The sequence below is a fragment of the Diospyros lotus genome, chromosome 14 (genome assembly GCF_014633365.1).
Source record: "Diospyros lotus cultivar Yz01 chromosome 14, ASM1463336v1, whole genome shotgun sequence".
NCBI classification, from domain to species: Eukaryota; Viridiplantae; Streptophyta; class Magnoliopsida; order Ericales; family Ebenaceae; genus Diospyros; species Diospyros lotus.
This window is the reverse complement of record NC_068351.1, coordinates 7,786,637-7,802,654: the sequence shown is the minus strand read 5'-3', so window position 1 is coordinate 7,802,654 and position 16,018 is coordinate 7,786,637. Positions and strand designations below refer to the sequence as shown.

The window sequence follows — 16,018 nt, the reverse complement described above, 5'->3', positions numbered from 1 at the left end:
CATTACCCTTGATGTTTAAGGGTAATGTTGTTTGATATTTATCTATGTTATATAAGTAAATACCATATTTTATTGTTATAAAAACTTTATTAAAATTGAACAGCATTAGTTTACTTCCTAATATATACGAGGATCGTTGATGTTTATAAATTTTAAAATATCATTAAATTTTCTTATTTTTAAAAGTAATTTTATGGGAAAGACTTTATAGATGCTCACAGTAAAGATAACGATAAATATGTACAGGCAGCAGAACAAGCCACAAGGCAGGCAACTTTGCAAATTATATTATTATTATAAACAAAGCCACGAAATACTAGTAGCTGGCAGAGAAACACCAAGAGCTCTTAGCAAGAGCTCTTTCTTCTAACAAAGGCCATCTAATTGCGAATTTATCCTACCGCCAAGCAGGCTGTGTATCCTCGTCATTTCCTCATCTCCCTCGTACAGATTACAGAAGAGCAGAGAGCATATATACAAACTGTTTAGGAGGAGATTCACGATGAGAGGCCTCTTATATACAAGAGTAACATTTTCGATCCTGCTGCTGGACCGGGAAATATCAGACCTGAACGCCTATCCTCTGAGCAACCTGCATTAAGAAATGCAGCAGCACGTCATTTTATTGAGCGTTTTAACGCGCTATGTATGGGGTCAAAGAAACATGCCCGAGTCGCTATTTTCTGCAAGTTGATTAACATGCGATTAGTGCTAAGCACCGGCCTTCGTTACACTTACACCCCTGTCGGTTGTAAGAAAAAGCCTCGTGCAATATAGCAGAAGCAACCTTCTAAAATAGGTCAAAGGATACCGGACGACTTTAAAGAAAAATTCACCTACTTCGTATAGCAAACAGAAGAGTAAGTGAATTTGTTAATACCTCTTTGAATGAATAAACGTCGCTCCCCCAGAGCCAACCGTCACATCCTGCATCTCTGGCACCCCATATATCATTTCTGCGATCATCCCCTACATGAACAGCATCCTCAGGCTTTACTCCCAACAACTCGCAGGCTTTCAGAAAGATGGTCGGATTTGGCTTCTCTGCTGCCACCTGTTTGAGCGAGAGGGAGTGAATGAGTGATTTAATGCAAAATATATAACAGAAAAAAGTAAGAAGAAGGGAGAACAACAACAACAATAACTATAATAAGAAAAAGAACATGGAAAGGAGGAAAGCAAAAGAGAAATAAATAGACTGACACCTACTTCAGCTGACACTGCCACGGCATCAAACCAGTGATCACAATTCAGAGCCCGCAAAAGAGGTCTTAAACGAGTGTCGAAGTTTGACACGACAGCCAACTTCACACCAGCATTTCTAAGAGCCTTAAAAACCTTTTCAGCATCCGGATCACAGAGGTGCCATGCCTTCGGATAGAAACAAATGAAATTAACTTAGAAAAGACATGATTGCAATCTGCAACTAAAGCTTCAATTCGTATAGCATGTAAGCTTTGCCCAGCAATTATTTATACACTTCCCACCACCACCATCATCATTCTCATCATAAGCCTTAATGCCACCAGTTGGCGGCAGAGTACATGTGTTTTTACTAGATAATGGGTCAAGGAGTAAGAAATTATTTTGAAAATAAACCAGCTAACCTTTTCAGTGGTGTAATAGTTATACAACTCCTCAAAGTACTCAGAATCTGAACAGCCAGTTGAAGAACTGACTATAAATTGCCAGAATGGCCTCCCATCATTAACATATCTGCAATATGATAAGCACATTCTTTAGCAAGTTATTTTACAAATTATATTACAAAAAAACAAGTGAACAAAATTTCAACGACTACAGCAAAAGGGCAAGAAAATATTTTGCTTCAACAATGTACTCTAATCTTAAACATAACATATTTCCTCTAATTCTAGAATTCAAAGGAAATGCATCAAAGTCCATGACAAACTTAAGATTTAAGAATCACAAACAGTTTCTTAAATGGCTCGTGGAAGATAGCCCAAGATGCAAGCATAGCAAGAGATTATTAAGTAGTTCCTGCTAATGTAAATAGAAAAAAGGCTACAACTTGAATGTCCATGTTTTGGTTACTGGCAACACTCTGAAGTTTAGATTATTTTTTCCATCTTTCTTGTCAAAGTAGCCACTAGAGAGCAACCCTAGAAAATGTAAACCCTATGATTAAACCTCTATTAACTCTATTCATTAACTTCTTAAGCTAATGGTGAAAGCTATGGAAAATAATGAGAGTCTTGTATTTTTATTTTCTCAATGTGGCCTCTTGAATGCAATCACAATTTTCCCAAGTGTCCCTCTGCATAATGATTTATCTTACTGATGAAGAGGAACAAAATGAGAGAGATATGTCATCAGGGACCTGTATAGGTTGACAAATTCTGACCAAGGGATATTAAAGGAATAGAATATAGGTTGCTCATTTAATCATTTGTACACTGATGCCGGTAATGCTGGGTTACGATAAGATGTCCTTTCTGAAAAACTCCAATGCGCCATTGCCCCCCTCTCAAATAACACCCCCCCCCCCCCCCCCCCCCCCCACACACACACACACAGAGCAAATGAAGGAAAAGTAAATGAATTCATGAAACTCACATGGGATGGGGCATTTCCAAAGAAAATTGCAACTTTCAATTTAGACTATTTTGGATAAAAACAATTGTCAAATTTCCAACCATGTGTTTTATGAGAAAATGCTTCAAGAATAGGACTAAGCCGAGACAGTTTAGAAATGTTGGACGTGCTATAAAAGGACTTGTTCAAAAAGATTGGGTTTGTTCAAAAATGAACTTAGTATTCATTCAAGTCTCCTTCTTAAACTCAAAGGATGTGATAGGAAACTGCCATCTGCATTGAAAGAATTCAAACCCCCCAAAAACAAAGCATATAAACCAATTGAGAAGAGTACTACAGCTGGCGTTGCGGGTCAGTTTTCTGTAGTTTCGCCAACCTTGTGAAGAGAGGAGAAGCCAGAAAACAGGACTGAACACAAAGAATCCAAAGCGACGCTGGGAACTAGGATTTCTAATACAAAAAAATAAAGTTATCATAACTTCAACAGGACAAATGAAAAAGTTACAATTCTTGGTTTACCGTTGGGTACAAAAGATTACAGCTAGTCTTCTACGTAACCTTAAATATTAAATATTTATATAGGTTGTCCTGGTTCATGAGGCTCCCACGGCGGACGTGATTTTTACCTAATTTGAGCACGTAAGGGACGGAGCAATCTCACCACCGCCGGCCCTCTCTAATACATAAATATATATATATAGACACATATACATACACATATAATAATAGGAATATCCAATGGCAATGAGATTAGCTTTGAAAAAGTAGCAACGAATTGACAAAAATTGCGTCAAGGACAAACACAGTCACCTAAGCCGAGATCTACCCCAAGGCTGCTCGTAAGCCTTGCGATATCTGTTCAATATCTCAGCTTCGGAGTACTCAACGCCATATTTCTCACCGATCTGCCTGTAAATCTGCAATCCGAAATGCATAGAACAAGTTGGATTTTCAGTAGGAGAGAGAGAAACGGAGAACGAACGGAATTAACAAACACATTCAATAATTAAAGAGAGAAGGGGGACGAATGGATGGAATTGTGCCTGAGCCATGGGCTGAGAAGGCACAACGAGAGTGCCGACGGCGTCGACCAAGAGAGCCCTGTGAGTGACGCCGCCGTAGAGCGCCCGCCGGTCATCCTCGTAGTCTTTCAGAGCCAACAGTCTCCAACCTGCAACCTCCGACTCCAACGAGGCCGCCGCCGCCACCGCCGATGAGAATGACGCATTAGACTGTCCTGCAACTCCGCCTGAGCGAGAGCCGGAGGCGAAACTGGGAGCTTTGAAGGTTAAGCTGCTCAGAATCCTACTGATCTTCGTCCTCGTAGCCATTATTGCTTCATCAAACTCTCTCTGAATCAATTTTTTTTTCCTGCAAATCCTCTCTCTCTGGCTCTCTCTTTGAAGTCTGCTATTTTTGGTGCTTTCGACTCGGCTGAGGGGAAGCGTTTGACACTATGAAGACGAGGGAGTGGATGGCGAGATAGCTACTAAAACCAGAGAAACTGGAAATGACTTTTAAAAAGCCCCAGGATGCCCATATTATTACGACCCTACCCTCCGGACCACCTGTGCTGCTGTGATGGTGACTTTCATCCTCATCCTCAAACGCTGGGTGATTTTAGTTCAAATTCACGCAACTTTAAATTAAACATTTTTAGTAATTGCGTAATTGAATAATAAATTTGAAGTGTTACGTTTCCAATAATATGGCTTTCGGATAATTTTATCTAATTCCCAATAATATGTCATCAGTTAATGTTACTAAAATCCTAATAAGAATAATACTGATTAGATACATTGAAAGACTAAACATACAATTTTTTTAAAAAAAATTGATAACATAATTTAGATTTTTATTTTTTAAGCTGTTAATAATAAATATTTATAAATTCATATAATTATATGGTATTAAATAAATTCCCCAAACATCCAGAGCAATCATTGAAGGAAGGCTTAGCTGCAGAACCACAATGTAATAGAAGCGAATGGTCTGTGCAATGCTGTAAATGGACACCCAGAAACGAAACCGGGCCACCAGTCCCGGAAAAAGACGGAAACCTGACGTGGCAGACGGGGATTCCAAACGTTAGGCCCATATCGCAACTGTGGGCCCCCGGCTTCGGTTCATGGATCGTCTAGACGTCCCTCTCTCCAGTCCCACCTCCCTCCCTTCTCTTATGGGTTATGGCTCTAAGCCCTTAATCCTGGGGGACCGCTTGCCAACCTCGCTTGGCTGATATCTTTGAGCACGTATACATCAATATATATGAAAAATAAGTTAAATAACCACTTATTGAGAGTATGTATATTTATTAAGCTAATTGACGTGCGATTGACTTCGAATTAAATAGTGTTATAAGATATAAATATTAATAAAAGAATAGAATTATTTTGAAACCAGAAATTGTCATCTTCAATTATCTTTTCGAAGTGCACCGGACGGAACCTATCGACCACTATCGTAGCCATCCATCAATTTGCTTTGATTTCCCAAATGGCAATGGCTATGGCTGCGTGTCATTGCCAAATGGCTAATTTTTGAATCAGGCAGGCCGGCAGGCGGCCGCATCCCAACAACACCCAGTCCACTCCCAACGGCCATTCAAATCCTTTTGGATCCCACTCCCAGTAGATTATGCTCGTTCCGGCAGATCCTATTCATAAATTAAAACAAAATAAAAACTCAAATTCCTTTTCAAAAATATATCTTTTAAGAAAATGCTTTTTGATTTTTAGTTTTAATTTTATAATTACAGATTTTTTTAAATATTTTATGTTCTATGATATTGCTGAGAAAAAAACACGCGGTACACCAAACGTCATACGTATGCAAAAGCGGAATTTTTATCTTTTGGAATAATCTATGAAAAATAAGTTAATATAAAAGGAATTAAAAAGAAACATTAGACTACTTGTGTAAATATGTATCTTGTGTTATCTTGGTAAAAATTTTATCTTTTATATAAATTAAACCTCTAATAAGTACGTAAGATCCTTAACACAATCATCCTCCAATATTGTCAAACAAGATTCTCGATAACATCATTCTTGAGATTTTTGGATTGTGAAATAGAGTGCTCTAAGCGAGACAATTTATTCAAGTAACAAAATGAGGTATGCGATAAATAACTAACACTCTTTTAAGTGTCATGAGACGACTTCTTAGAGAAGGGTATTAAAAATATATTCATAAATAAATGATCATTCATCATTTTAATAAAAAAAACATAGTATTCATTTAAAAAAATAAAATATATATATTAATAATATAAAGTATACTAATATATGATATATTAATTATTGTAAGATAATAAATTAATTATGGGTAATAATTTTATTATAAAAAATACATCATAATTTTATTTATATGAATATAATATATTAGCAGGTAATTTTCACTATTATTTTCAGTAGAATAATTAATTTTTGATAAATGTATTTTGTTTCAAACAATTTACACGGTGTTTAGGTCTTGAGTAATGACAAACGCATCACATTTTATGATATTTTATCAACAAACAAAACTGTTATGAGACTAAGAATAATATTTTTTATTTAAAAATAAGATATATTTATTAAAATTTAACCATTATCTTGTTGCCCAACATTTCCTATACTAATGTACTTTTTTTCAACAAAGTTATAATATTGTATAGTGTATTAATAATAATAATCACTCATAAAATTATTTAAATATAATATATTAATACAATGCTAAAACATATTATATTAATAAACATTAATAATTACAATTATTTTAATATATTATATTACTAAAATAATTATAAAAATACTTAAATAGTTAAATATATTAATGAGTAAAAATGACAAATTAAGGAAATTAAATAAGCCAGGTCTCTATTCATTTGGTTTAATCAACTGATCTCGTTCAATTATTAAAATAGTGCTTCCGTGCATTGACAATATTATGATAATATCAACCTTTAACAGCTTTTTCTTCTTTTTTAGAAAGTTAGAACTTTAATAATTTTAAAAACTTGCAAGTACAATTTTAACTTTATCTTCATGATATCTGGCTGAGGCTTGCTGCTTGTTTAATATTCTTTCGTCTTTTTACAATAGTAAAAAAAAAAATTGATATTAGTTTTCATCAAACACTATTCAAATAATCATACTTGTGCAACTTCACTATTCGTGTTTTTTATTTTGATAAAAAAAAAAAGTAAATCATAGACAAAACCAGCTCAAGAGGTTGGGACTCTAGGCTATTATTAATTTAGGACTCCAACCCCTTAATAAAAAAATTAAGAATTAAGAATTTATTAATTTTATTTTAATAATAAAATTAAAATAATTATTTATTAAACTCAAAAGATTAAGATCCTAGGCACATGACTTACTAGTCTATCTCTTGAGTTGGCCTTGATAAGTGAAGTTTTATCTCACTACGTAGAACGAGAATCGAATTTATAATCCATTAATACGAATGCAACATATCATTTGTTTTACCGCTTAACGGATACTTGAGACCAACACTCTTCATTTAATAATTCACCATTTCATTGATTTCTCTGCTAAAGCAAGTATTGTCCTTGTTTTTTTTTCTTTTCATATGGGTAAGTAAAAGAAGTATTGTGACTAACAAATTTTCACCCCCTAAATATTCCCATCATTCTTTTCATTATGCTCTTTTGGTTTCCATTTCCATTTAGAATGCCCTAATACATATATATATATATATATGTGCGTGTGCGCGCGCGCGCAGTTCAGTTCTTACTTCTTAGCTAGGAAGCTTTCTCCATTTCTTGCATCCCCACAAAGGGCATGCTTATTGATCCAATCCACAGTTTTCCATCTCTCTCCTTCACCTCACTCACAAACTTCCACCCATTCCTCCTTCCATCTTCCACCACTTCCACCACTTCTCCACCCTTGCTTAACCTCACCCCCACCAACCTGGATCCGGACCCGCTCCACTTCCCAAGAACGGAGTGCAGCTTCGTGAGATCAAACGGAGACACTTCAACCACGGCTCTCCCGACCCGAGAAAACGACAGAACCCATTTCAGAAGCTGCCCTCTCCTGGCGTGAATCGCCACCCAAAACTCTCCTGCCTCGTTCCTCTGGATGTTGTCCGGAAATCCCGGCAGCCCGCCGGCGAAGACTTCGACCCTACCGGCATTTGAGCTTTGGAGCCAAACCTTCAGAATCCGGCAATTGGTGGTGTCGGCGACGAGAAGGAAGTCGCCGTCTCTGCTCAGAGCCACTCCATTGGGGAAGGTGAGGTTGCCGAGAATAACGGTTGTTTGCCCGCTTCCGGGATCGTACTTCAATAGCCTCCCCGTGCTGTCTCCCCTGGCTATCACCGAGACGTAGTTCCTGGGAATTAGTAGTTATAGTTATTAAAATCGGACTGGATGTGTACAAATGAAACAGGTCGTTGGACTACAAACTGGTAACTAGATTAATTCAATTCAACAAAAGTTGTGAATGGATGCTCATGGGGTATAGCTCAGCGATTTTAGCCATTATATAGCCTATCATAGGTCTTGTGTTCGATTCTCGCTATTGAATTCCGTAATTTACCTCTCTTGAAATCTTAGAGTTAAACTACAAAGGACTCCTAAGAAGGGATTTCACCTTTTAATCCTAAAAATCGTGAATGGACGTACAAATGGAGGGGTGTGGAGAAACACTCAAAAATTGAAGATTTAAACCGTGCGATTCATTTGTTTTCTCAAACAGGGTTTATGAGTAATAGGTTAGCAGTTGAATGAATGAACTAGTTTAGTACCTTAAGTTTAATAAATATGACTGAATTTGATGGTAAATAAATGGAGGAGGGAGCATTATTGTTATATACCTCCGGCGGTAACGGGAGCTGCTGTCGGTGAAATAGACAAACCCAGTTTGTTGATCAATGTCCAAACCGTTGGTGAAGCCGAAGGGGACACCGTCAGCTTCAGTTGCAATGGGGGTGGCCAGGCCGCCCTGGGGGCCCACAACGAGCAGGCCCATGTAGGCATCGGCAATGAAGAGATTGCCGGTCCTCTTGTTGAAGCCCAGGCCCAATGGACGCCCACAAATGCTCTCCCTTTGCTCATGCTCGCCGTGTTGTGGTCCCCCACCCTCGCACCCTTCTCTGCTCCCAGCAAGCATCAACTTACTGTTGTTATTTTTCGCTTTGGTTTTTGTTTTTATTTTCAATAATAATACAACTTCATAGTTGGTATTACGACTTCCAGCGCAAAAGAAAATCGTAATTAATCAATCCTGTTGGTGTTTGGCAAGCAAATTAAATTCAGCAAAACCTACCTACGTACATACAGCCTTATTATATACACCGATTCATGGGAACCATCACACAAAATGCATTTGGCGCACGATGTTGATGATTGCTCCGTTAGGGCAACAAATTTCAACGAGACAATGCCACATGCATGAACACCATCGAATCATGGAAACGGCACGGCGAGGCCTGGTAATTAATGAGATGAGGAAAAGGTCATACCTCTGCGCAGAGGTGACGGCGAAATCAATCCACCGCCGCTCGTCTTGCAGCCACTTGATGATCCGGCCGTCGGAGACGCCGGTGTACGGGCCACCGCCTTGCGGATCGAAGGCGAGGCTCTCTGGTCCGGCCGCGCCAGCTATCGGAATGACATTCCGGAGATCGGATTCCTCGTCGACGCTGGGAAGCGAGAAGTGGTCGAGTACTGAGAGGAAGGCGGAGAGGAGAAGAACAGTAGCAGATGTGGTTAGGAAGAGCTTGGAGCCCATGGCTTTGGATAGAGAATAAACCGGAGCCATCGGTTGCTTCAAGAGACGACGACAAACTATCAAACAACCATGGCCAGATATAAATCGTACCTTTTTAACTTTCATGGGAAAGCTCGAATAAATTAATATATAGTTATCATTCTATTCGGAATTTTATTTCTAAGTGAATGTTTAATTTTGGGTTAACACTTAACAGTGGCTTTCGTAGGGGGATGCAATTCAAATAGATTGAAACACTTCCTATCTATTTGTATTAGAAGTAATTTTTTTTTATTTAAGTTCGTTTATAAAATAAACTAATTTAACTCAAATGTATTTCACAATTGAGAAGGTATAAGGAATTCTGTTAGTCACAGGCCCATTTCATTTGGATCAATAAATAAGAAACAACATTATATATTATTTATAACGCCATTTGAATGATAATTTTTCACAAATATAACACTAAAATAAATAAATAAATACATATATACCAAGGTAAGCACTGATCATCCAATCCACAGCTTGAGCTTCCCATTCTTCTCCTCCACTTCGCTAATCAACCTCAAAACTGTTGCCTTCACTGTCTTCCAACACCTCCAAAACTTCACCCTTCTCGCGTAGTCTCATTGCATTGCAGTGGCATGAGGCTTTCCTCCCACATGCAAAATGCAAGCAGTGCAGCTGCTTGAAGCTCAGTGGAAGCTTTAGGAGCGTTTTCTTCCCAATCCATGGATTTTAGAAAGTCCAGCGTGTGACAAGAAGCCCCTTCCTGGAATGCAAGGCCACCCCAGAATTCACCCTTCTGGTGCCTTCTTATGCTGTCTGGAAAGCCCGGTAGCTCGGCAAAAACATCCAAGCTTCCCGTAAGTGCTCGGGCCAAGGAGCCAAAGCCTCAGGATCCTGCAGGCCGCGGTTTCAGCCACCAACACGAAGGACCGGCGGTCTTCGCTCAGACCTAGGCCGTTGGCAACAGCAAGACCTCTTAAGGGAACCCTCACTTCTTTGCTCCACTTGTCGTATTTCATCAGCCGGCCAGATTTCTCGGACCCGAAAACTGACGACATAAATTGCCTGCATATATAACCCAAAAATGGAGGAGCATCATAGGCTACGTACTTTGTTTTGCAATATCCAGCTCAAGATATCCAGGGGGGTTGTGAAGGAGGATAAAACCAGCCATTTTGATACTGGCCATTTGAAGGAATTCCTTGAAGATTTCATCGAAATATACATCCTTTTTGCCGGCATCTAAACGAAAAACGATGAATTTTAGATTGCCACTTATTTCCATATGGAAAAGTAAATAATGTCATAGAATTTGGGTTTTCGTTTTTACCTTCTGCTAAATAGCATGCTGGACTCTGTAAAGTAAGTCCCATCTTCTTGCTCATCAATGGCAATATCACTTGTGAAGACCAAGGGCTCCCTTGAGGCTTCAACTTCTGAGACCAGCTGAGAAGCCAAACCACCACTTGGCCCTACTAGTAGAAGGCCAAAATAGGCAACAGCGATGTAAAGATCTCCAGTTTCTTCTGCTCAAAACGCAGCTCTAATGGCCTTCCACATACATGCTCCCTTTCAGATGAAATTAGACCAACACAAATCCTTCCGTCGCAGAAACAATTCAATGGTTCAATAAATCAAAAACAGATCTAACAATGAGATGACTATCAAACGATAAGAATGAACATTACTATGAGGAGGTATATGTATGATTCAAAAACAGAAACTTAGATTTATACCCAATCCAATCCAATCCCGTCCAAGGACGGACGAACAAATCATCCGTTATTACTTATGGGGACTGGTCCAAGCGAAGTCAACCCAACCACGGTGAGTGTTCGGTATCTGCCACATGTGTGGTGGAAGCACCCAACACAGTAAGGAAAAGCAGAGAAGTTGTACCCGCCTCCTTCACACCTCTGCTTCCAGAAATCCAAATGAGGCTTTCAGAAATTCAATGGTGGCTGTCCAAAGCTGTCCAGAAATTCAAAGAGGTAGCCAGAAGCTGCCAAGTGATGTTAGAATTTGCGGCAGCCAGAAGCTGTTAGAATTTGCAGCAGCCAAAAATTCCACCAAAAGGTGCCAAAAAGTCAACTTGGTGGCAGCAATTTTCTGCCTATAAAACCAAGAGCAATTGGGAGAAAGCTAAGTAGAAAGAAGGAGAGAAAAACAGAGAGCAACAGTGAGCAGAAAAATTCTGGGCAGCCTGCGCAGCAATCGGTTACTTTTTGATATCTCTGTATCTGGTGCTCCAATCTTCACAATTTTTGGAACACAACTTCACAACTCATTGTTTTTCAAATCCAACGGTTAAGATCGAGATCCAATGGTCTATCTGGGAGGAAGTGTGTTCAAATAGTGATGGTTTTTGGTGACATATTACCTTGTTGTTTTTGAAAAGTATTTCAAGAATTTTTATTCTTGAGAGAATTGTGATTCGGTTGATTATTTTGTTACTCTTGAAAATTTTAGTGTGCCAAGAATTATTGAATTCTTAAGGATTTGTTGTGCCTTTACTGTTGTCTAGAGAAGAAAGATTGTACCCATTATTTGTTGATAGTAGAAGTTTTTGGGTGGACAGCGGTTTCATGGTTTTTACATCTTATGTTGAGGGGGTTTTCCACACAAAAATTTGGTGTTCTTGTGATTAAGTGATTGCTGCACTTATTTTAAATTATTCCATATCTGCTTGATTTTTATCTTCTATTAAGTTCACACAAGAGGGAAAGTTATTTTATTCAACTGTGATTATATGATTTGACGTGTTTTTCTCCCAACAAATGGTATCAGAGCTTGGTTAGTTGTCTTGTGATTTAAATAATTGATGTTAATACAAGCATAATGATCAATCTGAATGGTTCTAATTATGCTACATGGAAAAGAAAAATGAAAGATCTTCTTTATGTGAAAGGTTATCATATTTTTATATTTGGAATTGACAAACCTATAGATAAAATTGATGAAGATTGGACTTTAATTCATAGGTAGATATATAAGACAATGGGTTGATGATAATGTGTTCAAACCATATTGTGGGGAGACACATGCATGGACTTTATGGAGTAAGCTCGAGCAAATTGTATGCTCTAAAGACTAGAAATAACATTTTTTTTCTTGATAAAACAAATGATGGCTTTGCGGTATCGAGATGGAACTTATTTGACAAATCATTTGAATGTTTTTCAGGATATTATTAATCAATTAGTTGCGATGGGTATTGCATTTGAAGATGAGATACAAGGATTATGGCTCTTTGGTACTTTGCCAGACTCTTAGGAAACATTCAGGACATCGTTGTCTAACTCAACTCCAAATGGTGTGATCTCCATAGACTTGGCAAAAAGTAGTATCTTGAATGAAGAGATGACAAGAAAAACGAACAGGAGTTCTTCGCAGTCAGATGCGTTAGTTGCTGAAAAACGAGGGAGGAGTCCAAATCAGGGGTTCTAAGAATAGAGGCAAAAGTCGAGGTAAGTCCAACAAATTTGTCAACGTCGAGTGCTATAACTATGGTAAAAAGGGACATATTAAGAAACATTGTCGACTATTGAAAAGAGACAATAAAGGTGACAAAGGTAAAGAAAAGAAGAAAGATGACAAAGTTGATAGTGATCAAGTAGCTATTGTTGCAGGGTATTTCTACCTTGTTTATGATACTGATATTGTTAATTTAGCTTGTTATAATACTTCTTAGGTAGTTGATAGTGGTGCTACCATTCACGCTACATCTCGTAGAGATTTCTTCGCATCTTACACAGCCGGTGATTATGGAGATGGAAAATGATGGTTTGGCAAAAGTTGGGCGTATTGGAGATGTGTGTTTGGAGATCGACAATGGTATGAGATTGATTTTTAAAAATGTAAAGCATGTTCCTGGCATGCGATTGAATTTGATTTCTATTAGTAGACTCGATGACAATGGGTACTACAGTACATTTGGTGGTGGTAAATGAAGACTTAACAAAGATTCTATGATAATAGCGAGAGGTGAAAAACAATCATCATCATTATACTTGTTGCATGCCAAGTTCTCCATAGACATGATTAATGTAGCGGAGAATGACGGTACAATTGAACTGTGGCATAAGAGACTCGATCATATGAGTGAAAATTGAATGAAATTGTTGGCAAAGAAGAATTTCCTATCTGGAATGAAGAGTACAAGATTGAAAAGGTGTGTTCATTGTATGGCAGGGAAGTAGACCAGAGTTAATTTTAAGAATCTCCCTTCTTCACAAGCGACAGGTATACTTGACTTCGTCCACTTAGATTTGTGTAATCCTATAAAGACGAGGACAATCAGAGGTGCTCTCTATATTGTGACCTTCATCGACAATCATTGATCGAAGACGTGGTTCTATACCTTGAGGTCAAAAGATCAAGTGTTGGATGTGTTCAAGCAGTTTCAGGTTTTAGTTGAGAGAGAGACTGGAAAGAAATTAAAGTGCATCCGAACTAACAATGAAGGTGAATATTTATGATTGTTTGATGAATATTGCAAAAAATAGAGCATTCGATATCAGAAAACACCACCTAAAACCCCCAGTTTAATGGTGTGCCTGAAAGAATGAACATGGCATTAGTTAAAATAGTTAGATGCTTACTTTCATATACAGGGTTGCCGAATCATTTTTAGGATGAAACATTTAATACAACTGTCTATTTGTTGAATCTATCATCGTGTGTTCCATTAGACTTGGAAGTTTCAAATAAAGTTTGGACAGGTAAATATGTCTCTTATGATCATTTGTGTGTGTTTGGATGTAAGACATTCATGCATATTCCCAAATATGAAAGGTCCAAACTTGAACTAAAAACACAATAGTGTATATTCGTGGGCTATGGTCAAAATGAGTTTGGATACATGCTATATGATCTGATTGAGAAGAAGATCATTTGAAGTTGATATGTTCTGTTTATTAAAGATCAAACCATAAAAGATATTAACAAAACTGAGAAGTTAGTGCCAAATTCTTTTAATGATTTGGTTGACTTGGATACAGTTTATTTGACACCGTACCAACACATACACAAATTGAAGAAGTTCAGAATCACAGGCAGGGTACTGATAAGGCAGATAATCCTGTTCAGTTTGAGACAGAAGATGAAGCTCATGAGTAATCACCTATATCAGAAATTCCAACAGTTGTTCCTCCAAGGAAGTCTATTAGAGTTAGGCAACCTTCCACTCGATATTTTCCTGATGAATATGTGATGTTGACTGATGGGGGAGAACCATAGAGCTTTAAGGAAGCTATGGAATATGAACATAAGGAGGAGTGACTTAGTGCAATGAAAGATGAGATGGAGTCATTGCACGAGAATCATACTTTTAATTGGTGAAGTTGCCCAAAGAAAAGAGAGCTTTGAAGAATAGATAGGTATACAGAGTAAAAGAAGATGAACACAGTTCACATATGAGGTATAAAGCTAGATTGGTTGTAAAAGGATTCACTCAGAAAAAGGGAATCGATTTTGATGAGATATTTTCTCCGGTTGTGAAAATGTCTTCTATTCGTGTGGTTCTTAGTTTGACAATCAGTATTGACTTAGAAGTTGAACAGATGGATGTGAAAACAACCTTCCTTCACCACGGTGACTTGGAAGAAGAAATATATATGGAGTAACTAGAGGGCTTTGAAGCAAAAGGAAAGGAGAATCATGTATGCAGATTAAGAAAGAGTTTATAAGGCTTAAAACAAGTGCCAAGACAATGGTATAAGAAATTTGAATCAATTATGGAGGAGCGAGGTTTTTAGAAAAACCACTTCAGACCATTGTGTGTTTGTGTAGAAGCTGTGTGACGAAGATTTTATCATCTTGTTGCTCTATGTTGATGATATGTTGATTGTGGGAAAGAACTTAGCCAAAATTGTATAATTGAAAAAACAACTCAGTAAGTCTTTTGCTATGAAGAATTTGGGACTGACGAAACAAATTCTTGGTATAAGAATCACTCGAGATTGAAGAGAAAAGGCATTATCTTTGTCTCAGAAGAAGTACATAGAAAATGTGCTTCGAAGATCTATATGGATAAATCTAAAGTTGTTAACTCTCCTCTTGCTACACATTTTAGATTGACCAGTCAACAAAGTCCTACAATAGATTCAAAGAAAGATGATATGGCACGGGTTTCATATGCTTCAGTAGTAGAGAGTTTGATGTATGACATAGTGTGTACAAAGTCAGAAATAACTCATGTAGTTGGTACAATTAGTCATTTTCTTTCTAATCAAGAAAGAGAGCATTAGAATGTTGTTAAGTGGATTTTGAGATATCTATATGGAACATCTGGGGTTAAACCTTACCTTTGGGGATGAGAAACCATTATTGGTTGGTTACACCGATGCTAATATGGCCAAAGATGTTGATTTTCGAAAATTTACTTCTGGATGCTTGGTTAAATTTGAGGGTGGAGCTGTGGTATGGCAATCTAGGTTACAGAAGTGTGTTGCACTTTCTACTACTGAGACTGAATTCATTGTAGCTATAAAAGCATGCAAAGAGTTGTCATGGATGAAGAAATATCTTCAAAAGCTCAGTTTCAGGCATGATCAATATGTATTGTTTTGTGATAGTGAGAGCACTATTCATCTCGGTAAGAATCCGACATTTCATTCAAAGTCAAAACATATTGATGTTCGATATCATTGGATATGTGATGTTTGAAGCACTAAGGCTTTGGAACTTGAAAAAGTTCACACAAATGATAATAGAGTTGATATGTTGACAGA

General features: G+C 37.7%; 2 protein-coding genes and 1 pseudogene across 2 annotated transcripts; all 3 read right to left on the bottom strand.

Annotated features, from left to right (window-relative positions):
* Nucleotides 1-266: 266 nt before the first annotated feature.
* Nucleotides 267-4,040, bottom strand: LOC127789530 (uncharacterized). The gene is made up of 6 exons (XM_052318414.1): nt 3,600-4,040; nt 3,367-3,473; nt 1,608-1,716; nt 1,210-1,371; nt 881-1,054; nt 267-592 (listed from the first exon to the last, which is right to left on the bottom strand). Exons 1-6 carry the CDS (start codon nt 3,885-3,887, stop codon nt 563-565), a joined length of 870 nt encoding a protein of 289 aa, XP_052174374.1. The 5' UTR covers nt 3,888-4,040; the 3' UTR covers nt 267-562.
* A 3,023-nt stretch (nt 4,041-7,063) lies between these two features.
* On the bottom strand, nt 7,064-9,360 carry LOC127789709 (protein STRICTOSIDINE SYNTHASE-LIKE 10-like). The gene is made up of 3 exons (XM_052318664.1): nt 9,031-9,360; nt 8,383-8,661; nt 7,064-7,898 (listed from the first exon to the last, which is right to left on the bottom strand). The coding sequence occupies exons 1-3, from the start codon at nt 9,327-9,329 to the stop codon at nt 7,304-7,306; spliced, it is 1,173 nt and encodes a 390-aa protein (XP_052174624.1). The 5' UTR covers nt 9,330-9,360; the 3' UTR covers nt 7,064-7,303.
* A 131-nt stretch (nt 9,361-9,491) lies between these two features.
* Nucleotides 9,492-11,631, bottom strand: LOC127789710 (protein STRICTOSIDINE SYNTHASE-LIKE 10-like; annotated as a pseudogene).
* Nucleotides 11,632-16,018: the final 4,387 nt, after the last annotated feature.